This window comes from Coregonus clupeaformis, chromosome 24 (genome assembly GCF_020615455.1).
Source record: "Coregonus clupeaformis isolate EN_2021a chromosome 24, ASM2061545v1, whole genome shotgun sequence".
Taxonomy (NCBI): domain Eukaryota; kingdom Metazoa; phylum Chordata; class Actinopteri; order Salmoniformes; family Salmonidae; genus Coregonus; species Coregonus clupeaformis.
Window position 1 is genome coordinate 5,530,175 of NC_059215.1, and position 24,375 is coordinate 5,554,549.

General features: G+C 45.2%; 1 protein-coding gene across 3 annotated transcripts in view; it reads right to left on the reverse strand.

Annotated features, from left to right (window-relative positions):
* Positions 1-340: 340 nt before the first annotated feature.
* Positions 341-24,375, reverse strand: part of hdac6 (histone deacetylase 6) — a 43,608-nt gene continuing 19,573 nt past the window's right edge. For all 3 annotated transcript variants that reach the window (XM_045206992.1, XM_045206993.1, XM_045206994.1), the window contains 10 exons: positions 17,475-17,643; positions 16,833-17,035; positions 15,886-16,078; positions 14,498-14,647; positions 7,114-7,288; positions 6,354-6,748; positions 5,877-6,014; positions 5,448-5,594; positions 5,027-5,155; positions 341-629 (listed from right to left, as the gene is read on the reverse strand). In XM_045206992.1, the coding sequence (XP_045062927.1) occupies positions 561-629; positions 5,027-5,155; positions 5,448-5,594; positions 5,877-6,014; positions 6,354-6,748; positions 7,114-7,288; positions 14,498-14,647; positions 15,886-16,078; positions 16,833-17,035; positions 17,475-17,643 (1,768 nt within the window). In that variant the 3' untranslated portion in view covers positions 341-560. The remainder of the gene's footprint in view (positions 630-5,026; positions 5,156-5,447; positions 5,595-5,876; positions 6,015-6,353; positions 6,749-7,113; positions 7,289-14,497; positions 14,648-15,885; positions 16,079-16,832; positions 17,036-17,474; positions 17,644-24,375) is intronic.

Genomic DNA, 24,375 nt, shown 5'->3' on the forward strand with positions numbered 1-24,375 from the left:
GCCAACATAATCAACATTTAGACCACGTTCTGGACTGGTCTGATACATGTTGTGCTTGATGGTACTGTACTCATTGACATTCTGCTGGGGAGGGGGGGAGAGAAGAAAGAGAGAGAGAGAGAGAGAGAGAGAAGAGGGGAGAGAGAGAGAGAGAAGAGGGGGGAGAGAGAGAGAGAGAGGGGGGAGAGAGAGAGAGAGAGAGAGAGAGAAGAGGGGGGAGAGAGAGAGAGAGAGAGAGAAGAGGGGGAGAGAGAGAGAGAGAGAAGAGGGGGGAGAGAGAGAGAGAGAGAAGAGGGGGGGAGAGAGAGAGAGAGAGAGAGAGAGAGAGAAGAGGGGGGGAGAGAGACATAGATAAAGAGAGAGAGAGAGAGATAAAGAGAGAGACAGAGAGATAAAGAGAGAGAGATAAAGAGAGATTTAAAGGCACAATCATGTCTGCCGAGCAGGCAGAGCCACTAACAATAGCACCGAGACCAGAACAGTGGTCTTTTATATTTTGCTTTCACAACAACATATGTTCCACGTCCTCTCTCTCTCCGTGTCGTCCTCCCTCTATGGCTTTAGTTAGAGAGGGGCATGTCCTCTCCAAACTTCACACAGTGAGCAGCGTTCTTGGCTTCAAACACCACCTGGACAACAGGTAGAAGGCAGGACAGGGAGACAAAGAAGAGAAACAGACATTAATTAAAGATGAGGGGAATATTAACGCTGTGGTAAAAGTTATAACATAATAAAGAAAAGGCATTGTTCCGAGCCCCGCCCGGGCTACGACTGGCCCTGTGCTAGCTTCACACAAGCAGAGTTAACTGAAACCAACTGCCACTTTTCTGGAGTAGAATATTCTAATTGGGTAACAATCCAACTGATTGGCTAGCCCCGAAAAGTAGGTGCCAACCCTTCTCCAGAGCAGGCCCAGCTAGCTGGAATAAGGTTGGTGCTTTACCAAGTGTGAACTCTCTCTTGTCCCCGGGCTAAAACCTCTCTTAGAAAGAAAGTGTCCCACTCCGATCCTACCAGATACGGCTTAGCCTCTGTAGATGCTGACCTAGGTAGAGTTGCAAAGAAAAAGCCATATCTCAGACTGGCCGATAAAACGAAATGATTAAGATGGGCAAAAGAACACAGACACTGGACTTTTTCTTTGCAATTCTGCCTAGAAGGTCAGCATCCCCGAGTCGCCTCTTCACTGTTATAATAATAATAATAATAATAATAATAAGCCATTTAGCAGACGCTTTTATCCAAAGCGACTTACAGTCATGCGTGCATACATTCTTTTTTTGTGTATGGGTGATCCCGGGGATCGAACCCACTACCTTGGCGTTACAAGCGCCGTGCTCTACCAGCTGAGCTACAGAGGACCACTGTAGATGTTGAGACTGGTGTTTTGCGGGTACTATTTAATGAAGCTGCCAGTTGAGGACCTGTGAGGCTTCGGTTTCTCAAACTAGACACTCTAATGTATTTGTCCTCTTGTTCAGTTTGCACCGGGGCCTCCCACTCCTCTTTCTATTCTGGTTAGAGCCAGTTTGCGCTGTTCTGTGAAGGGAGTAGTACACAGCGTTGTACGAGATCTTCAGTTTCTTGACAATTTCTCACATGGAATAGCCTTCATTTCTCAGAACAAGAATAGACTGACGAGTTTCAGAAGAAAGTTCTTTATTTCTGGCCATTTTGAGCCTCTAATCGAACCCACAATTGCTGATGCTCCAAATACTCAACTAGTCTCAAGAAGGCCAGTTGTATTGCTTCTTTAATCAGCACAACAGTTTTCAGCTGTGCTAACATAATTGCAAAATGGTTTTCTAATGATCAATTTGCCTTTTAAAATGATAAACTTGAATTAGCAAACACAACGTGCCATTGGAACACAGGACTGATGGTTGCTGATAATGGGCCTCTGAACGCCTATGTAGATATTCCATAAAAAATCTGCCGTTTCCAGCTCCAATATCCATTTACAACATTAACAACGTCTACACTGTATTTCTGATCAATTTGTTGTTATTTTAATGGACAAAAAAACTGCTTTTCTTCTCGAAACCAAGGACATTTCTAAGTGACCCCAAACTTTTGAACGGTAGTGTATAGAACACTATGGACTCACCAGCAGAGACTCACTGATAGATATAGAACACTATGGACTCACCAGCTTCACAGTCCCCGCTGTTCCATAAGGTGTATTTTTATCTGTTTTTTTAAATCTAATTTTACTGCTGGCATGACTTACTTGATGTGGAATAGAGTTCCATGTAGTCATGGCTCTATGTAGTACTGTGCGCCTCCCATAGTCTGTTCTGGACTTGGGGACTGTGAAGAGACCTCTGGTGGCATGTCTTGTAGGGTAGGCATGGGTGTCCGAGCTGTGTGCTAGTAGTTTAAACAGACAGCTCGGTGCATTCAACATGTCAATACCTCTCACAAATACAAGTAGTGATGAAGTCAATCTCTCCTCCACTTTGAGCCAGGAGAGATTGACATGCATATTATTAATGTTAGCTCTCTGTGTACATTCAAGGGCCAGCCGTGCTGCCCTGTTCTGAGCTAATTGCAATGTTATTAAGTCCCTCTTTGTGGCACCTGACCATACGACTGAACAGTCTTCCAGGTGCGACAAAACTAGGGCCTGTAGGACCTGCCTTGTTGATAGTGCTGTTAAGAAGGTAGAGCAGCGCTTTACTATGGACAGACTTCTCCCCATCCTAGCTACTGTTGTATCAATATGTTTTGACCATGACAGTTTACAATCCAGGGTTACTCCAAGCAGTTTAGTCACTTCAACTTGCTCAATTTTCACATTATTCACTACAAGATTTAGGTGAGGTTCAGGGTTTAGTGAATGATTTGTCCCAAATACAACACTTTTAGTTTTTGAAATATTTAGGACTAACTTATTCCTTGCCACCCATTCTGAAACTAACTGCAGCTCTTTGTTAAGTGTTGCAGTCATTTCAGTCGCTGTAGTAGCTGACGTGTATAGTGTTGAGTCATCTGCATACATAGACACACAGGCTTTACTCAAAGCCAGTATCATGTCGTTAGTAAAGACTGAAAAAATAAAGGGGCCTAGACAGCTGCCCTGAGGAATTCCTGATTCTACCTGGATTATGTTGTAGAGGCTTCCATTAAAGAACACCCTCTGTGTTCTGTTAGACAGGTAACTCTTTATCCACAATATAAGCAGGGGGTGTAAAGCCATAACACATATGTTTCTCCATCAGCAGACTATGATCGATAATGTCAAAAGCTGAACTGAAGTCTAACAAAACAGCTCCCACAATCTTTTTATCATCAATTTCTCTCAGCCAATCATCAGTCATTTGTGTAAGTGCTGTGCTTGGTGAATGTCCTTCCCTATAAGCGTGCTGAAAGTCTGTTGTCAAGGCTGGTGTCTTTGAAAGGTTGTTGTTACGTTCCCCAGCAAGAAAACCAAAAATTGGTGCTCAAATAGAAATGGGAACTAACAAAGAGTCACTGACAACAACCTCAACGAAACAGGTTGGGTTTTAGGAGGGGTTCTGAAAGACACTCATGGGGGTTTCCACTGAAAGTTGACTAGCAACAACAACTGGAACCTAAAAGACATCCACCATGAGCACCCACTAAATTTGCCCAAGAAGAGTCAATCCAAAGAAAAAAAACAACAACTGAAAAACAGGAAGCAAACCAACAAGTGGCGCAAGATGAAATCAGGGAAGATCAGATAAAGGATTGTTTGACTAGAAATCAAATAGGAAGAGCCAACTAAAGGTGTTAACCCTCCACATCTCTCAAGACCACTGGACCAGCCACTCTTAAATATCACCTGGGACAGCACAGGTGAAACACCTTCCGACTAACGTGATGGACAAGCCGGCACAGGTGTAACACATACTGACTAACGAGGTGACACTAATTGGTGCGCCCCACGTGCTAACGTCCAAAGCCTGTAACACTGGTCATGACACACATCAACACCATCATCCCAGACACCCTAGACCCACTCCAATTCGCATACCGCCCCAACAGATCCACAGATGATGCAATCTCTATTGCACTCCACACTGCCCTTTCCCACCTGGACAAAAGGAACACCTACGTGAAAATGCTGTTCATTCACTACAGCTCAGCGTTCAACACCATAGTGGCCTCCAAGCTCATCACTAAGCTAAGGACCCTGGGACTGGGTCACCTCCCTCTGCAACTGGATCCTGGACACCCCGACGGGCCGCCCCCAGGTGGTGAGGGTAGGCAACAACACTTCCGCCACGCTGACCCTGAACACAGGGGCCCCTCGGGGGTGCGTGCTTAGTCCCCTCCTGTACTACCTCAGGAGGATGAAAAGATTGGGCCTTCAGATCTTAGAAAAGTTATACAGCCGCACCACTGACAGCATCTTGACTGACTGCATACCCGCATGGTGTGACAACTGCTTGGCATCCGACCGCAAGGCGCTACAGAGGGTAGTGCGTACGACCCAGAACATCACAGGGGCCGAGCTCCCTGCCATCCAGGACCTCTATACCAGGCGGTGTCAGAGGAAGAATCCAGCCACCCAAGTCATAGACTGCTCTCTCTGCTACCGCACGGCAAGCGGTACCGATGCACCAAGTCTGGAACCAACAGGAACCTGAACAGTTTCAAACCCCAAAGCCATAAGACTGATCAATAGTTAGTTACATAGCTACCCGGACTATCTGCATTGAACCTTTTAGCACTAACTTTTTGGACTCATCACATACGCTGCTGCTACTGTCTATTATGTCACTTTGTCCCTAGTTATATGTACATATCTACCTCAATTACCTCGTACCCCTCCACATCGACTCAGTACTGGTCACCCGTGTATAGAGCCAAGTTGTCGTTACTCATTGTGTATTTATTATTACGTGTTTTACTTTCTGCATTGTTGGGAGGGGCCTGTAAGTCAGCATTTTACTGTTGGTCTCCTGTTGTGGACGTAGGCCTGGCAGGAGTAGTAGCAGACCGACACGCACGCACACGCACACACACACACACACACACACACACACACACACACTCTCACCTGGTTGTGGACGTAGGCCTGGCAGGGGTAGCACCAGACCGACAGGTCAGCAAAGCTCAGCACCACAGGGTGATCCGACACCAAGCCGTGGGTTATCATGTGCTGGTTGACATAGCGACCACAGTACACCTTGACATGCCATAGAGAACAACACTAGTCAGAGAACGGCATGTTACATCAATCTTGCTATGATGGCAAAGACAAATTAGGGACAATAAAGTTAATTGTATTATCTTATTGCCAACAATATATTTATCAATACCAAGAAGAGTGCTGCTTTGTGGATGATAAAGAATTTACACAGTTGTTAAATTAAATGTACATGAATAGAAGTGATTGCGTTAGACGCAGACACTGGTATGGTACTGGAGATGATGAATATGAGGTTAAGACAAGAGGAAGTATCCTGTGTTTCCAGTACCTTGTAACAGCAGAGACAGATCCAGTTCTCAGCGTCGGTCCCACAGTCCTCACAGGGCCGGAACACATCTATCCCTCCAGCCGGAACAGGCTTCACTGAGTCTAGGTGAGGGCACCAGGACAGGGGATCCACCACGTACATAGTGCTCTGAGACACGACCACATCATGGAGAATACACAGAAAAGAAAAAAAAATGATCTGCCTCAAGCGGAAATTGCTCTCTTGAAAATACTGAAAAGTTACATGTGTATCTCAAGAATACCAATATGTAATGAGATCTCAGCATCTTCAGCGCCCTAAGATGTTAGACTATTTTTCTTTCAGTTGGTATTTTAGAGGGAGGGGTTTCGATCCCCTGATCTACCGATAACAACTCGATAAATGCACAACTAAGATGAAAGGAGAAAATAGAAATCATATTGTCTATACCCCATCCACGTCCTGGTCTCCACAGAACAGCTCAAACACCGGCTCCTTGGAGTAACCAGACGCCCCTTCCTCCACCGCCGCAGCACCGCTCTCCTGGTTTCCCTTGGTAACTGGGCCTGTGGAAGCCATGGCGACCGCCTAGGAGGGTAATTCAGTAACAATGTATTTCATCTAGCCAGTCATTAGGAGAAAAGGTTCACATTTTCAATCATTGACAACCTTGCGGTGAAAATAAACAGGCAGTCTGTTTTATGATGGTGGTCGGAGTCCAGGCCTGCAGTACAGCTGATCAAACACCATGAGCTCACACAGAAGTACAGACATTATCTACAAACAGGGATATTGGCCAAGAGGCTACATCCAAAATGGCACCCTATTCCCTACATAGTGCACTACTTTGGATAGGGCTCTGGTCAGAGTAGTGGACTAGGGAATAGGATGCCATTTGGGATGTAACCATGACTTCACACTCGTTACCTGTGTCTCTGTCTTGTCAGGTGTAGGTTGGAGAATCTCCGGTGTACTTGGAACAGCTTCCGTCTTCAACTCCATAACGGGGTTCTTCGGAGGACTGAGCCTCACCTTCGATCTGGCCCCTCCCAATGGGACAGACGCTGGGCTGGGATTGGCTGAGGTACTTCGGTTTAGGTCGAGTGACACCAGTCCCTTTGTGAGGTCATCAAGGTCATGGTCGCCCCGACCACCAGAGGGCAGAGGTGCTGTCTGAGGTGACTCCTGACCCGGGCTGGTCCCGCCCTGGTTACCCTGTCCGGTCCCGCCCTGGTTACCCTGTCTGGGAGACTTCTTGCCCTTAGAGGTCCTCTTCCCTCTGGGTTTGGGAGAAGGCAGAGACAGGCGGAGAGACTCTGGAACTGGTTAGAGGGAAAACAACACAAGGAAAAGATTACATCCCCACAGTATACAATTCCCCATGGTATTAAGTTCCCCATGGTATTAAGTAATCCCCATGGTATTAAGTAATCCCCATGGTATTAAGTAATCCCCATGGTATTAAGTAATACCCATGGTATTAAGTTCCCCATGGTATTAAGTAATCCCCATGGTATTAAGTTCCCCCCATGGTATTAAGTAATACCCATGGTATTAAGTTCCCCATGGTATTAAGTTCCCCATGGTATTAAGTTCCCCATGGTATTAAGTTCCCCATGGTACTAAGTTCCCCATGGTATTAATTTCCCCATGGTATTAAGTTCAGAGACAGAGAAACAGGACTCACGCTGTATCCTGAGGGACCGCCAGTAGGTGGCGTGGGTGCGTATGACATTGTTGATGCTGACTGCTGCGTTGGGGTGAGGTGGGGGCAAGGGAGGCAGGGACAGAGGGGGGTCTCCCAGGAGAATACTGGTGCAGGCAGACATAGACTCAGAGATGGCGGTCAGGTTATAACCTCCCTGTAAGTGGAGGAGGGGGAGAATGTTTAACACTTTCCTACTCTGACTTTGCTGATAGCTCCTTCGAGGAAAAATGTACTTATATGACTGTGATACAGTTGAAGTCGGAAGTTTACATACACCTCAGCCAAATACATTTAAACTCAGTTTTTCACCATTCCTGACATTTAATCCTAGTAAAACATTCCCTGTCTTAGGTCAGTTAGGATCACCACTTTATGTGAAATGTCAGAATAATAGTAGAGATAATTATTTATTTCAGCTTTTTATTTATTTCATCACATTCCCAGTGGGTTAGAAGTTTACATACACTCAATTAGTATTTGGTAGCATTGCCTTTAAAATTGTTTAACTTGGGTCAAACGTTTCGGGTAGCCTTCCACAAGCTTCCCACAATAAGTTGGGTGAATTTTGGCCCATTCCTCCTGACAGAGCTGGTGTAACTGAGTCAGGTTTGTAGGCCTCCTTGCTCGCACACGCTTTTTCAGTTCTGCCCACAAATGTTCTATAGGATTGAGGTCAGGGCTTTGTGATGGCCACTCCAATACCTTGACTTTGATTTCCTTAAGCCATTTTGCCACAACTCTGGAAGTATGCTTGGGGTCATTGTCCATTTGGAAGACCCATTTGCGACCAAGCTTTAACTTCCTGACTGATGTCTTGAGATATTACTTCAATATATCCACATAATTTTCCTTCCTCATGATGCCATCTATTTTGTGAAGTGCACCAGTCCCTCCTGCAGCAAAGCACCCCCACAGCATGATGCTGCCACCCCGTGCTTCACGGTTGGGATGGTGTTTCTTCGCTGCAAGCGCCCCCTTTTTCCTCCAAACATAACGATAGTCATTATGGCCAAACAGTTATATTTTTGTTTCCTCAGAACAGAGGACATTTCTCCAAAAAGTACAATCTTTGTTCCCATGTGCAGTTGCAAACTGTAGTCTGGCTTTTTTATAGCGGTTTTGGAGCAGTGGCTTCTTCCTTGCTGAGCGGCCTTTCAGGTTATGTCGATATAGGGCCTCGTTTACTGTGGATATAGATACTTTTTGTGCCTGTTTCTCCAGCATCTTTACAAGGTCCTTTGCTGTTGTTCTGGGATTGATTTGCACTTTTCGCACCAAAGTACGTTCATCTCTAGGAGACAGAACGCGTCTCCTTCCTGAGCGGTATGATGGCTACGTGGTCCCATGGTGTTTATACTTGCGTACTATTGTTTGTACAGATGAACGTGGTACCTTCAGGCGTTTGGAAATTGCTCCCAAGGATGAACCAGACTTGTGGAGGTCTACAAAAAATGTGAGGTCTTGGCTTATTTCTTTTGATTTTCCCATGATGTCAAGCAAAGAGGCACTGAGTTTGAAGGTAGGCCTTGAAATACATCCACAGGTACACCTCCAATTGACTCAAATTATGTCAATTAGCCTATCAGAAGCTTCTAAAGCCGTGACATCATTTTCTGGAATTTTCCAAGCTGTTTAAAGGCGCAGTCAACTTAGTGTATGTAAACTTCCGACTTCAACTGTATGTGGTTGTCTCATCTAGCTATCTTCAGATAAATGCACTGGATAAGAACGTCTAATAAATGACTAATGTAAATGTACTTATGGCAAAGCAGATAGTCACCATGGTGTGTTTTGTATTTATTATGGATCCCCATTGGTTCCTGCCAAGGCAGCAGCTACTCTTCCTGGGGTTTATTAAGGATCCCCATTGGTTCCTGCCAAGGCAGCAACTACTCTTCCTGGGGTTTATTATGGATCCCCATTAGTTCCTGCCAAGGCAGCAGCTACTCTTCCTGGGGTTTATTAAGGATCCCCATTGGTTCCTGCCAAGGCAGCAGCTACTCTTCCTGGGGTTTATTATGGATCCCCATTGGTTCCTGCCAAGCCAGCAACTACTCTTCCTGGGGTTTATTATGGATCCCCATTGGTTCCTGCCAAGGCAGCAGCTACTCTTCCTGGGGTTTATTAAGGATCCCCATTAGTTCCTGCCAAGGCAGCAGCTACTCTTCCTGGGGTTTATTAAGGATCCCCATTAGTTCCTGCCAAGGCAGCAGCTACTCTTCCTGGGGTTTATTATGGATCCCCATTAGTTCCTGCCAAGGCAGCAGCTACTCTTCCTGGGGTTTATTATGGATCCCCATTAGTTCCTGCCAAGGCAGCAGCTACTCTTCCTGGGGTTTATTATGGATCCCCATTAGTTCCTGCCAAGGCAGCAGCTACTCTTCCTGGGGGTTTATTATGGATCCCCATTGGTTCCTGCCAAGGCAGCAGCTACTCTTCCTGGGGTTTATTATGGATCCCCATTAGTTCCTGCCAAGGCAGCAGCTACTCTTCCTGGGGTTTATTATGGATCCCCATTAGTTCCTGCCAAGGCAGCAGCTACTCTTCCTGGGGTTTATTATGGATTCCCATTAGTTCCTGCCAAGGCAGCAGCTACTCTTCCTGGGGTTTATTAAGGATCCCCATTGGTTCCTGCCAAGGCAGCAGCTACTCTTCCTGGGGTTTATTATGGAACCCCATTAGTTCCTGCCAAGGCAGCAGCTACTCTTCCTGGGGTTTATTATGGATTCCCATTAGTTCCTGCCAAGGCAGCAGCTACTCTTCCTGGGGTTTATTATGGATTCCCATTAGTTCCTGCCAAGGCAGCAGCTACTCTTCCTGGGGTTTATTATGGATCCCCATTAGTTCCTGCCAAGGCAGCAGCTACTCTTCCTGGGGTTTATTAAGGATCCCCATTAGTTCCTGCCAAGGCAGCAGCTACTCTTCCTGGGGTTTATTATGGATCCCCATTAGTTCCTGCCAAGGCAGCGGCTACTCTTCCTGGGGTTTATTATGGATCCCCATTAGTTCCTGCCAAGGCAGCAGCTACTCTTCCTGGGGTTTATTATGGATCCCCATTAGTTCCTGCCAAGGCAGCAGCTACTCTTCCTGGGGTCCAGCAACATTAAGGCAGTTACAGTGCATTCGGAAAGTATTCAGACCCCTTGACTTTTTCCAAATGTTGTTACATTACAGCCTTGTTCTAAAATTAAAATAAATATTTTTATATTTTCATAAATCTACACACAGTACCCCATAATGACGAAGCGAAAACTAGTTTATAGACATTTTTGCAAATGTATACAAAATAAAAAACAGAAATACCTTATTTACATAAGTATTCAGACCCTTTGCTAGGAGACTCGAAATTGAGCTCAGGTGCATCCTGTTTCCATTGGTCATCCTAGAGATGTTTCTAAAACTTCATCGGAGCCCACCTGTGGTAAATTAAATTTATTGGACATGTTTTGGAAAGGCACACACCTGTCTATATAAGGTCCCACTGTTGACAGTGCATGTCAGAGCAAAAACCAAGCCATGAGGTCGAAGGAATTGTCCGTAGAGCTCCAAGACAGGATTGTGTCGAGGCACAGATCTGGGGAAGGGTACCAAAAACTGTCTGCAGCATTGAAGGTCCCCAAGAACACAGCGGCCTCCATCATTCTAAAATGGAAGAAGTTTGGAACCACCAAGACTCTTCCTAGAGCTGGCCGCCCGGCCAAACTGAGCAATCGGGGGAGAAGGGCCTTGGTCAGGGAGGTGACCAAGAACCTGATGGTCACTCTGACAGAGCTCCAGAGTTCCTCTGTGGAGATGGGAGAACCTTCCAGAAAGACAACCATCTCTGCAGCACTCCACCAATCAGGCCTTTATGGTAGGGTGGCCAGACGGAAGCCACTCCTCAGTAAAAGGCACATGACAGCCCGCTTGGAGTTTGCCAAAAGGGCCAAGGTTCACCTTCCAACAGGACAACGACCCACAGCCAAGACAACGCAGGAGTGGCTTCGGGACAAGTCTTTGAATGTCCTTGAGTGGCCCAGCCAGAGCCCGGACTTGAACCCGATCGAACATCTCTGGAGAGACCTGAAAATAGGTGTGCAGCGACGCTCCCCATCCAACCTGACAGAGCTTGAGAGGATCAGCAGAGAAGAATGGGAGAAACTCCCCAAATACAGGTGTGCCAAGCTTGTAGCGTCATACCCAAGAAGACTCGAGGCTGTAATCGCTGCCAAAGGTGCTTCAACAAAGTACTGAGTAAAGGGCCTGAATACTTATGTAAATGTTATGTTTCATTTTTATTGTAAATTTTAATTTTTTTGTTTTGTCATTATGGGGGTATTGTGTGTAGATTGATGAGGGGGAAAAAACAATTTAATCATTTTTAGAATAAGGCTGTAACGTAACAAAATATGGAAAAAGTCAAGGGGTCTGAATACTTTCTGAATAAACTGTATATATACAATAAAAAATATTACATGACATTACCTTTCATAACACTTATCACAGCACATTAAGTGTGTGCCCTCAGGCCACTACTCTAACACCAGATATCTGCAATACAAAATCCACATGTGTGTAGAGTGCGTGTGTTAGCATGTGTATGTGTGTGTGTGTGTGTGTGTGTGTTTGTGCCTGTGTATGTGTCCCCGCTGTTCAATATTTTATCTGTTTTATTAAATCTGATTCTACCGTTTGCATCAGTTACCTGATGTGGAATATAGTTCCATGTAGCCATGGCTAGGTCTGTGGCGGTCATGACATTTTGTCAGCCGGTGTATCGTCAAGCCAATAACTGCCGGTCTCACGATAATTGACCGTTAATTAACATAAACACGTTTACTATTTCTTGGCTTCCACCCATTGGCCTACAAGCCACTGATGCAGACCTTTGGAACATCTACATTTGAAAAAGTCTACTAAATCCATGTGATATAGCCTACACCTTCACAATAAATACAGTATTTATTTTAGACAGGTCTAAAGAAACATGATATGAAGAAAATGTAGTCTATTTCAGAAGAACAGAATAGCATACTCTGAGTTGTCCTTATGTTAGGCCCTGATCTGGCTATGCCATATGGCTGTGGGCTATTTCATTTAGCAGACTTTCCGTGGCATTATTTTATAGTATGAAGAATACAATTAAACAAAGCTGAATAAAATAGAAAGGATATTTTCTCCAAATGATTTGAGGGAGAGAGCACATTTGGCTATTCTGTGTTGAGCGGTTAACAAAGAATCAGGTCCTCCTATATGCTAAATTTAGAGTTATTTATGCAACTTTAGTTGTGATAATGTTTAGATTAATAATACATTCTAAGGCTGCATGATGAGACTAATTATGATTTGAGGATTTGTTTCTTGCGCAGAGGCTGCACACACTTCATCAGTCTCTCATTCACAATTTGACAAGCACTGGATAATATTCTCACCAGGCCTCAAACGTCCCGGCGGCATCCCCCTTGTGTGGCCGTAATGCCCCCTAAAAAAAGCCAATGCCGTTTGCGGGCCAGTGGCCGTTGTGCCCTTGGGCTGAATATATAATCATTATAATTCCCTTCTCCCGGTTGTCAATCGCGGTGCTCCGAAGCACCTCTCACTCACATGGCTCTCTCAGATATCTCAATTCTTATTAGCCAATGCCCGTCACGTGAACAGGTCCTTCTCACAGGCATCTCAGTTCCAAAGTGGGCTACAAGTGAAGACAGATACATCGGGAACGCAACTGCGTCCTTCTTATCCAATTCCGAGGTGCATATTGAAGATGTTAGAAGAACTGTCCACATCTACTTCTCGTCAGCCAATAAGATGAGTAGGCTTAACGAACAGCAAAAGCAAAAGCCTATGTCAATCTACTATCCCCCATAGTACTAAAGATGACCTGTTCTATTCTGTGCCAGAAATAAATATTCCAAACATAGTCTGGGACAGTTGTGGGATGCGATAGATCCCAAATTAATACAACCACTAGCATCAAAAAACATTTTAAAAGCAATGAGGCTGATACAACAGATCAGAACAATTAGCTTAACATTTTTATAAACTATTTCTTCACATTATAAGCGCAGCAACGGCAGTAGTGCTATAAGCACGAATGTTCCAAAATGCAATCAAAAAACAGCAATCTCAAAAGTGACCGAAAATGCGATTATGCTTGTAATGTTTTATTATAAAGGTGCATTTTTATGGTGAAAATTATCTTCCCCAAACTTGAAACTCACACGCCGCCTACGTATGCCAGTTAGGCTCTACACCGGTTGTAAAGCGGATTAATGTGCTAAATTTTACGAAGTTATTTGGCGACTTTAGTTGTGATACAAACCTTATCAAAACATATAGGCCTATGGGCTAGGAAACATGAGGTGGGCGACTATGATTTAGAAAAGGTCGCCAAAAAAAAGGCATGCGCTATTCCTTGCCTTACTGCACACAAGCCAGCCAGGTAGGCTATACTCCTGTAGCGAAGCAATGTGCTTAATATGAGGAAAGTTGAGAAATAAATATAGTAGGCCTAGCCTATAGAAAGCTGATGGGATCCTCCTCTTTTTAGTAGAGGCCATCACTCTTTTCTCACGCAATTGCATAGCCTATAGAAATGTTGCGCAACATGAGCTCTCGTGACGTGTTTGACTTGATTTTTGATTACATTTGCATTGATGTCAGAGTGATTAGAGGGACAATAGAGTGCTGAGTACCAGGCAGTTAGCAAGTTTGGTAGGCTACTAATGACCATCAGCAGCATCAGAGCTTGGAGAAGCCAAGTTACCGTTAAACGGTCACGTGGAATTTGACTGCGGTAAAGTGCAGCGTCTGGTTGCTCCTCATTACACACCACAGACCAAACAAATATTATTTACATCATCAACATAGCAATCACCACAACATTTCTTGTATGACCTCTTATACACTATATTTGGCCCAGCCTTTGGAACTTTGGTTTTCCTAGATATGGCTACTATATTGTGATCACTACATCCTATGGAAACTTGTTATTTTAATTTTAATATTTATTGAATATTTAAAACATACAATCTACTCGCAGTGAAGCCGCTCAACAACTACATCACATTAGTCATCTAACAGACTCCCATCCAGAGAGACACACAGAAGCAACCAGGGTCAATGCCTTGCTCAAGGGCACATCGACAGATCTCCCAGAAGGTCAAAAACGGTGACCTGAACCAGCGATCCATCAGCCACCAGCCCAAGCTCCCAACCGCCAGGCCACCAACCCTCCAAGATCCCCCCCACAGTTCCCCAAGAGCTGCTCCTCAACCATCCGAGACCTACCCCCCACCATTTTCTGTAGATGTTATAACGATGTATTGCTACCACTGTATCAAAGATATGCGTGTGTGCGTGCATGTTAATGCAGACCACTAACCTCCAGGATGACCAGTACTCTGCCGCCTGCGAGTCCCATCAGGAGGTGGGTGAGGTGGGCATAGCCCGGGGGGGTCACCTGGTACCCTCCCAGAGGGTCTCCTCTGGCTGCATCAAACCCTGCCGACACCAGCACCAGGCCTGGGTCAAACTACAGAGATGGAGGGGTAAGAAAATAACTGCTTAATAGACAAATATAAGAAACATTAATGTGATAACTGAACTGACACAAAGTGGAACAATAAGTAAATGATATTACTCATGTATAATAGTCTCGAAATCCTTTTGCAAGGTTTTTAATAGATGGTGATCGATAGATAGTTAATTATGTCAATCCTCAAGGGGAAATTCACTAGCACGAGGGAGAGAGTGCGAGAAAGAAAGAGAAAAGAGAGAGAGAGAGAAAGAAAGAAAGAGAAAACAGAGAGAGCGAGAGAGCGAGAGAGAGAGCATTTCTTTGGATTTGAAATTGGCAGCACTCTAAGGAAACATCAACAATCACTAGCAAGCTAAAATGCCACAGTGTATATATACAGTGGGGAGAACAAGTATTTGATATACTGCCGATTTTGCAGGTTTTCCTACTTACAAAGCATGTAGAGGTCTGTAATTTTTTATCATAGATACACTTCAACTGTGAGAGACGGAATCTAAAACAAAAATCCAGAAAATCACATTGTATGATTTTTAAGTAATTCATTTGCATTTTATTGCATGACATAAGTATTTGATCACCTACCAACCAGTAAGAATTCCGGCTCTCACAGACCTGTTAGTTTTTCTTTAAGAAGCCCTCCTGTTCTCCACTCATTACCTGTATTAACTGCACCAGTTTGAACTCGTTATCTGTATAAAAGACACCTGTCCACACACTCAATCAAACAGACTCCAACCTCTCCACAAGACCAGAGAGCTGTGTAAGGACATCAGGGATAAAATTGTAGACCTGCACAAGGCTGGGATGGGCTACAGGACAATAGGCAAGCAGCTTGGTGAGAAGGCAACAACTGTTGGCGCAATTATTAGAAAATTGAAGAAATTCAAGATGACGGTCAATCACCCTTGGTCTGGGACTCCATGCAAGATCTCACCTCGTGGGGCATCAATGATCATGAGGAAGGTGAGGGATCAGCCCAGAACTACACGGCAGGACCTGGTCAATGACCTGAAGAGAGCTGGGACCACAGTCTCAAAGAAAACCTTTAGTAACACACTACGCCGTCATGGATTAAAATCCTGCAGCGCACGCAAGGTCACCCTGCTCAAGCCAGCGCATGTCAAGGCCCGTCTGAAGTTTGCCAATTACTTGTTCTCCCCACTGTATATACTACTATACTATATGGTCCATGTATGCATTAGTGTCAGATAAACACAGACAAACAGCTGTACCTCTCTAGCAATGGGCATGACCACTGAGTGGAAGGCGGCCAGGTACTCTGCGTCGCCCATCTTGGCTCCGTTCCAGGGGATGTTGACATTGAACCCTGCTCCCTTCCCCTTGCCCACTCTGTTGTAGTGCGCATCCTCTGAAGTAGGGAAGAATGTCCCATCCTCGTAGCGATGCAGGGACATGTAGAGGACACTGGAGGACAGAGGAGAGGGTTAGAGTTAGTTAGGGACATGTAGAGGACACTGGAGGACAGAGGAGAGGGTTAGAGTTAGTTAGGGACATGTAGAGGACACTGGAGGACAGAGGAGAGGGTTAGAGTTAGTTAGGGACATGTAGAGGACACTGGAGGACAGAGGAGAGGGTTAGAGTTAGTTAGGGACATGTAGAGTACACTGGAGGACAGAGGAGAGGGTTAGAGTTAGTTAGGGACATGTAGAGGACACTGGAGGACATAGGAGAGGGTTAGAGTTAGTTAGGGACATGTAGAGGACACTGGAGGACAGAGGAGAGGGTTAGAGTTAGTTAGGGACATGTAGAGGACACTGGAGGACAGAGGAGAGGGTTAGAGTTAGTTAGGGACATGTAGAGGACACTGGAGGACAGAGGAGAGGGTTAGAGTTAGTTAGGGACATGTAGAGGACACTGGAGGACAGAGGAGAGGGTTAAGAGTTAGTTAGGGACATGTAGAGGACACTGGAGGACAGAGGAGAGGGTTAGAGTTAGTTAGGGACATGTAGAGGACACTGGAGGACAGAGGAGAGGGTTAGAGTTAGTTAGGGACATGTAGAGGACACTGGGGACAGACATTGGGACAGAGGTGGGGACAGACATGAGAACCAGAGTTGAAATGAACCAATAGAAAGTAAAAGAGGTGAGAATAAGCATAAGCCCTTTGGATCCTGGTCAAAAGTAGTGCACTAGATAGGGAACAGGCATGGCCCTGTACCTGTCATCCTCTTCGAAGATGTGCTGTGTTCCGTTGCCATGGTGAACATCCCAGTCCAGGATGAGGACCCGCAGGGGCTGCTGGGAGATGGACTGGGCGTATCGGGCAGTCAGGGCAGCAGTGTTGAAGAAACAGAACCCACAGGCAGCGTCCTTCTCTGCATGGTGACCAGGGGGGCGCACAATGGCCACGCCATTACGGACCTGGGGGGGGGGGCGGACATAGAACAGTCTGATAATTTGGGTTGCAAAATTCGAGTGACTTTCCCCAAAATTCCTTAGTTTTCCAAAAATCCTGGTTGGAAAATACCTGGAATCAGGAGGAAATAAGCATGAAAACCAGGAATCCTACAACCAGGATTACTGGAAAACCTGGGTATTTGGGGAACAAACATCAACTTCAAAAGACTTTATGAAGCATTTATAACCCTTTTGTAAGGCCTTCATATAAGCTTCCCAAAGCATTTTGTGACGTGTGGCTTAAAGTAATTAATTCAGGAAACCACGTCCTCACAAAAGGTAGCCTGAGTGCCATTGTAACACTTTAACTGTTCCATATACCGGACACTATACACAAAAAGGTTTCCGTCAGGGTTAGAGGTTAACACGCAGTCTATTCTACATGATGGAGGTAGTGTTTTACCTGTCCCGTCAGAACAGCCTGTACTGTATTGAAGCAGGCCCCAGCAGCCAGCCGGGCGCTCCTATAGCTCTCGGTGCTGATGAAGATAGAGTTGTACTCATCTCCCAGTCTGTGAAGGTCTCTCGGCTTCATGCTCTCTGTAGCCTTCATCTTGGCTACGTGCTCCAAACTACAGACATAGACACATTCTTAGAATTACAAAACTGTGGTTCTCTGTAGCGCCATTGGTAGAGCACGGCGCTTGTAACGCCAGGGTAGTGGGTTCGATCCCCGGGACCACCCATACACAAAAAAATGTATGCACGCATGACTGTAAGTCGCTTTGGATAAAAGCGTCTGCTAAATGGCATATTATTATTATTATTATTACAACATTTAAAATATAAATTATAAAAAACGGTATTGTCCACACAATGTGGAAATGTGTCTTTGGCTTCACCCCGTAAAAACAGACATTAAAACAGCATCATGAGCACATCATCCTCAAGATCATTAAATAGACTGTACAAAGTACAAAAGGATTCAATTGCAGTTTTCAAGTTCATATACACAGTACGTTACCCAATCTGTAATACCTACATGTTTCAAGCAGACCACCATAGTCCCTGCGCCCAAGAACACCATGGTAACCTGTCTAAATGACTATCGCCCCGTAGCACTCATGTCTGTAGCCATTAAGTACTTTGAAAGGCTGGTCATGGCTCACATCAACACCATCATCCCAGACACCCTAGACCCACTCCAATTTGCATACCGCCCCAACAGATCCACAGATGATGCAATCTCTATTGCACTCCACACTGCCCTCTCCCACCTGGACAAGAGGAACACCTATGTGAGAATGCTATTCATTGACTACAGCTCAGCGTTCAACACCATAGTCCTCTCCAAGCTCATCACTAAGCTAAGGACCCTGGGACTAAACACCTCCCTCTGCAACTGGATCCTGGACTCCCTGACGGGCCGCCCCCAGGTGGTGAGGGGTAGGCAGCATCACCTCCGCCACGCTGACCCTCAACACGGGGCCCTCAGGGGTGCGTGCTCAGTCCCCCTCCTGTACTCCTTGTTCACCCATGACTGCATGGCCAGGCACGACTCCAACACCATCATTAAGTTTTTTTTTTTTTTTTTTTTTTTCTTCTCGGGGGATGGATCAGCTTAATATTGCAGATAGATTGTATCTTCTATCAATGTAATTGTCTGCATCACTTCCAATCCCCCATGTTTTTTTTATTTTTTTATATATCAATCAATTTTTTTATTTTATATAGCCCTTCTTACATCAGCTAATATCTCGAAGTGCTGTACAGAAACCCAGCCTAAAACCCCAAACAGCTAGTAATGCAGGTGTAGAAGCACGGTGGCTAGGAAAAACTCCCTAGAAAGGCAAAACCTAGGAAGAAACCTAGAGAGGAACCAGGCTATGAGGGGTGGCCAGTCCTCTTCTGGCTGTGCCGGGTGGAGGTTATAACAGAACCATGCCAAGATGTTCAAAAATGTTCATAAGTGACAAGCATGGTCAAATAATAATCAGGAATAAATCTCAGTTGGCTTTTCATAGCCGATCATTAGAGTTTAAAACAGCAGGTCTGGGACAGGTAGGGGTTCCATAACCGCAGGCAGAACAGTTTAAACTGGAATAGCAGCAAGGCCAGGCGGACTGGGGACAGCAAGGAGTCACCACGGCCGGTAGTCCCGACGTATGGTCCTAGGGCTCAGGTCTCTCAGTTGGCTTTTCATAGCCGATCATTTAGAGTTGAAAACAGCAGGTCTGGGACAGGTAGGGGGTTTCGTAGCCGCAGGCAGAACAGTTGAAACTGGAATAGCAGCAAGGCCAGGCGGACTGGGGACAGCAAGGTGTCATCATGCCCGGTAGTCCTGACGTATGGTCCTAGGGCTCAGGTTCTCAGAGAGAAAGAGAGAAACGAGAGAATTAGAGAGAGCATACTTAAATTCACACAGGACACTGGATAAGACAGGAGAAGTACTCCAGGTATAACCAACTAACCCCAGCCCCCGACACATAAACTACTGCAGCATAAATACTGGAGGCTGAGACAGGAGCGGTCCGGAGACACTGTGGCCCCATCCGGGAAGAAACCACGGACAGGGCCAAACAGGAAGGATATAACCCCACCCACTCCGCCAAAGCACAGCCCCGCACCACTAGAGGGATATCCCCAACCACCAACTTACAATCCTGAGACAAGGCCGAGTATAGCCCACAGAGGTCTCCACCACAGCACAAACCAAGGGGGGCGCCAACCCAAGACAGGAAGATCACGTCAGTAACTCAACCCACTCAAGTGACGCACCCCTCCCAGGGACGGCATGAAAGAGCACCAGCAAGCCAGTGACTCAGCCCCTGCAACAGGGTTAGAGGCAGAGAACCCCAGTGGAGAGGGGAACCGGCCCGGCAGAGACAGCAAGGGCTGTTCGTTGCTCCAGCCTTTCCGTTCACCTTCACACTCCTGGGCCAGACTACACTCAATCATATGACCTACTGAAGAGATAAGTCTTCAGTAAAGACTTAAAGGTTGAGACCGAGTCTGCGTCTCTCACATGGGTAGGCAGACTGTTCCATAAAAATGGAGATCTATAGGGAGAAAGCCCTGCCTCCCGCTGTTTGCTTAGAAATTCTAGGGACAATTAGGAGGCCTGCGTCTTGTGACCGTAGCGTACGTATTGGTATGTGCGGCAGGACCAACTCGGAAAGATAGGTAGGAGCAAGCCCATGTAACGCTTTATAGGTTAACAGTAAAACCTTGAAATCAGCCCTTGCCTTAACAGGAAGCCAGTGTAGGGAAGCTAGCACTGGAGTAATATGATCAAATTTCTTGGTTCTAGTCAGGATTCTAGCAGCCGTATTTAGCACTAACTGAAGTTTATTTAGTGCTTTATCCGGTAGCCGGAAAATAGAGCATTGCAGTAGTCTAATCTAGAAGTAACAAATGCATGGATTAATTTTTCTGCATCATTTTTGGACAGAAAATTTCTGATTTTTGCAATGTTACGTAGATGGAAAAAAGCTGTCCTTGAAACAGTCTTGATATGTTCGTCAAAAGAGAGATCAGGGTCAAGAGTAACGCCTAGGTCCTTCACAGTTTTATTTGAGACGACTTTACAACCATCAAGATGAATTGTCAGATTTAACAGAAGATCTCTTTGTTTCTTGGGACCTAGTACAAGCATCTCTGTTTTGTCCGAGTTTAAAAAGTAAAAAGTTTTCAGCCATCCACTTCCTTATGTCTGAAACACAGGCTTCTAGCGAGGGCAATTTTGGGGGCTTCACCATGCTTCATTGAAATGTACAGCTGTGTGTCATCCGCATAGCAGTGAAAGTTAACATTATGTTTTCGAATAACATCCCCAAGAGGTAAAATATATAGTGAAAACAATAGTGGTCCTAAAACGGAACCTTGAGGAACACCGAAATGTACAGTTGATTTGTCGGAGGACAGACCATTCACAGAGACAAACTGATATCTTTCCGACAGGTAGGATCTAAACCAGGCCAGAACTTGTCCGTGTAGACCAATTTGGGTTTCCAGTCTCTCCAAAAGAATGTGGTGATCGATGGTGTCAAAGGCAGCACTAAGGTCTAGTAGCACGAGGACAGATGCAGAGCCTCGGTCTGACGCCATTAAAGGTCATTTACCACCTTCACAAGTGCAGTCTCAGTGCTATGATGGGGTCTAAAACCAGACTGAAGCATTTCGTATACATTGTTTGTCTTCAGAAAGGCAGTGAGTTGCTGCGCAACAGCTTTTCCTAAAATTTTTGAGAGGAATGGAAGATTCGATATAGGCCGATAGTTTTTATATTTTCCGGGTCAAGGTTTGGCTTTTTCAAGAGAGAGGCTTTATCACTGCCACTTTTAGTGAGTTTGGTACACATCCGGTGGATAGAGAGCTGTTTATTATGTTCAACATAGGAGGGCCAAGCACAGGAAGCAGCTCCTTCAGCAGTTTAGTAGGAATAGGATCCAGTATGCAGCTTGAAGGTTTAGAGGCTATGATTATTTTCATCATTGTGTCAAGAGATATAGTACTAAAACACTTAAGTGTCTCTCCCGATCCCAGGCCCTCGCAGAAGTCTGTGCAGATCCAGGACAGCTAAGCCCTGGAGGAATACGCAGATTCAAAGAGGAGTCCGTAATTTGCTTTCTAATGGTCATGATCTTTTTCTCAAAGAAGTTCATGAATTTATCACTGCTGAAGTGAAAACCATCTCTCTTGGGGAATGCTGCTTTTTAGTTAGCTTTGCAACAGTATCAAAAAGAAATTTTGGATTGTTCTTATTTTCCTCGATTAATTTGGAAAAGTAGGATGATCGAGCAGCAGTAGGGCTCTTCGGTACTGCACGGTACTGTCTTTCCAAGCTAGTCGGAAGACTTCCAGTTTGGTGTGGCGCCATTTTCGTTCCAATTTCCTGGAAGCTTGCTTCAAAGCTCGGGTATTTTCTGTATACCAGGGAGCTAGTTTCTTATGACAAATGTTTTTCGTTTTTAGGGGTGCAACTGCATCTAGGGTATTGCGCAAAGGTTAAATTGAGTTCCTCAGTTAAGTGGTTAACTGATTTTTGTCCTCTGACGTCCTTGGGTAGGCAGAAGGAGTCTGAAGGGCATCAATGAATTTTTGTGTTGTCTGAGAATTTATAGCACGACTTTTGATGCTCCTTGGTTGGGGTCTGAGAGATTATTTGTTGCGATTGCAAACGTAATAAAATGGTGGTCCGATAGTCCAGGATTTTGTGGAAAAACATTAAGATCTACAACATTTATTCCATGGGACAAAACTGGTCCAGAGTATGACTGTGGCAGTGAGTAGGTCCAGAGACATGTTGGACAAAACCCACTGAGTCGATAATGGCTCCGAAAGACTTTTGGAGTGGGTCTGTGGACTTCTCCATGTGAATATTAAAATCACCAAAAATTAGAACATGATCTGCTATGACTACAAGGTCTGATAGGAATTCAGGAAACTCAGAGAGGAACGCTGTATAATGGCCCAGGAGGCCTGTAAACAGTAGCTATAAAAAGTGATTGAGTAGGCTGCATAGATTTCATGACTAGAAGCTCAAAGATGAAAACGCCATCATTTTTTTTTTGTAAATTGAAATTTGCTATCGTAAAAATGTTAGCAACACCTCCGCCTTTACGGGGATGCACGGGAATATGGTCACTAGTGTAACCAGGAGGTGAGGCCTCATTTAACACAGCAAATTCATCAGGCTTAAGCCATGTTTCAGTCAGGCCAATCAATCATCAAGATTATGATCAGTGATGAGTTCATTGACTATGACTGCCTTTGAAGTGAGGGATCTAACATTAAGTAACCCTATTTTGAGATGTGAGGTATCACGATCTCTTTCAATAATGGCAGGAATGGAGGAGGTCTTTATCCTAATAAGATTGCTAGGTGTTTCAACACCACCATGTTTAGTTTTGCCCAACCTAGGTCGAGGCACAGACACAGTCTCAATGGGTATGGCTGAGCTGACTACACACTGAATATGCGTATTGGCAGACTCCACTAAGCTGGCAGGTTGGCTAACAGCCTGCTGCCTGGCCTGCACCCTATTTCACTGTGGGGCTAGGAGGAGTTAGAGCCCTATCTATGTTGGTAGATAAGAGGAGAGCACCCCTCCAGTTAGGATGGAGTCCGTCACTCCTCAAGCAGGTCAGGCTAGATCCTGTTTGTGGGTGAGTCCCAGAAAGAGGGCCAATTATCCACAAATGTTATCTTTTGGGAGGGGCAGAAAACAGTTTTCAACCAGCGATTGAGTGCTGAGACTCTGCTGTAGAGCTCATCACTTCCCCTAACTGGGAGGGGGCCAGAGACAATTACTCGATGCCGACACATCTTTCTAGCTGATTTACACGCTGAAGCTATGTTGCACTTGGTGACCTCTGACTGTTTCATCCTAACATCGTTGGTGCCGACGTGGATACAATATCTCTATACTCTCTCTACACTCGCCAGTTTTAGCTTTAGCCAGCACCATCTTTAGATTAGCCTTAACGTCGGGTAGCCCTGCCCCCTGGTAAACAGTGTATGATCGCTGGGTGATTCGTTTTAAGTCTAATACTGCGGGTAATGGAGTCGCCGATGACTAGGGTTTTCAATTTGTCAGAGCTAATGGTGGGGAGCCTTCGGAGTCTCAGACCCCGTAACGTGGGAGGAGTAGAGACTAGAGAAGACTCAGACTCAGACTCGACTCTGCCACATAATGGGGAAAACCGGTTGAAGGGTTTCTGTCAGGCTGAATGAGCGACACCGGTTGAGCATTCCAACAGTATTTCCCTCCAGAAGCCATGAGAAAGTTGTCCGCTCGCGGGGACTGTGCGGGGGATTTATACTAACATTACTGTCTGTACTTACTGGTGGCACAGACGCTGTTTCTTCCTTTCCTACACTGATATTACCCTTGCCCCTAACGATTGCGTCTGAAGCTGGGCTTGTAGTACAGCTATTCTCGCCGTAAGGCGAGAATTCTCCTGTATATTATGAGTACAGCGACTACAATTAGAAGACATCATGTTAATGTTACTACTTAGCTTCGGCTGTTGAAGATGTTGATGAACCATGTCCAGATAAAGCGTCGGAGTGAAAAAGTTGAATAAGGGAAAAAAGTTGCGATGGAAAAAAAGGAAAATAACGTAAAGTTGGCAGCTAAAACGCACAGGAAAAAGACTCTTCGACTCTTTCTGTCTCGGGATAAACGTCCGGGTGAAAAAGTTCTAACGAAAAAGATGAGTGAGGACAAAACTAAAAAAGTTGGTAAATTTGTTGAACACAGAGATTGATTAAACGTTTATTAAAAGTAAAACGTGAATAGTTTGTTAGGTAGCCAAGTAGCAACCAATATATATTCCCCTTTATTACTTTTCAACCCCACC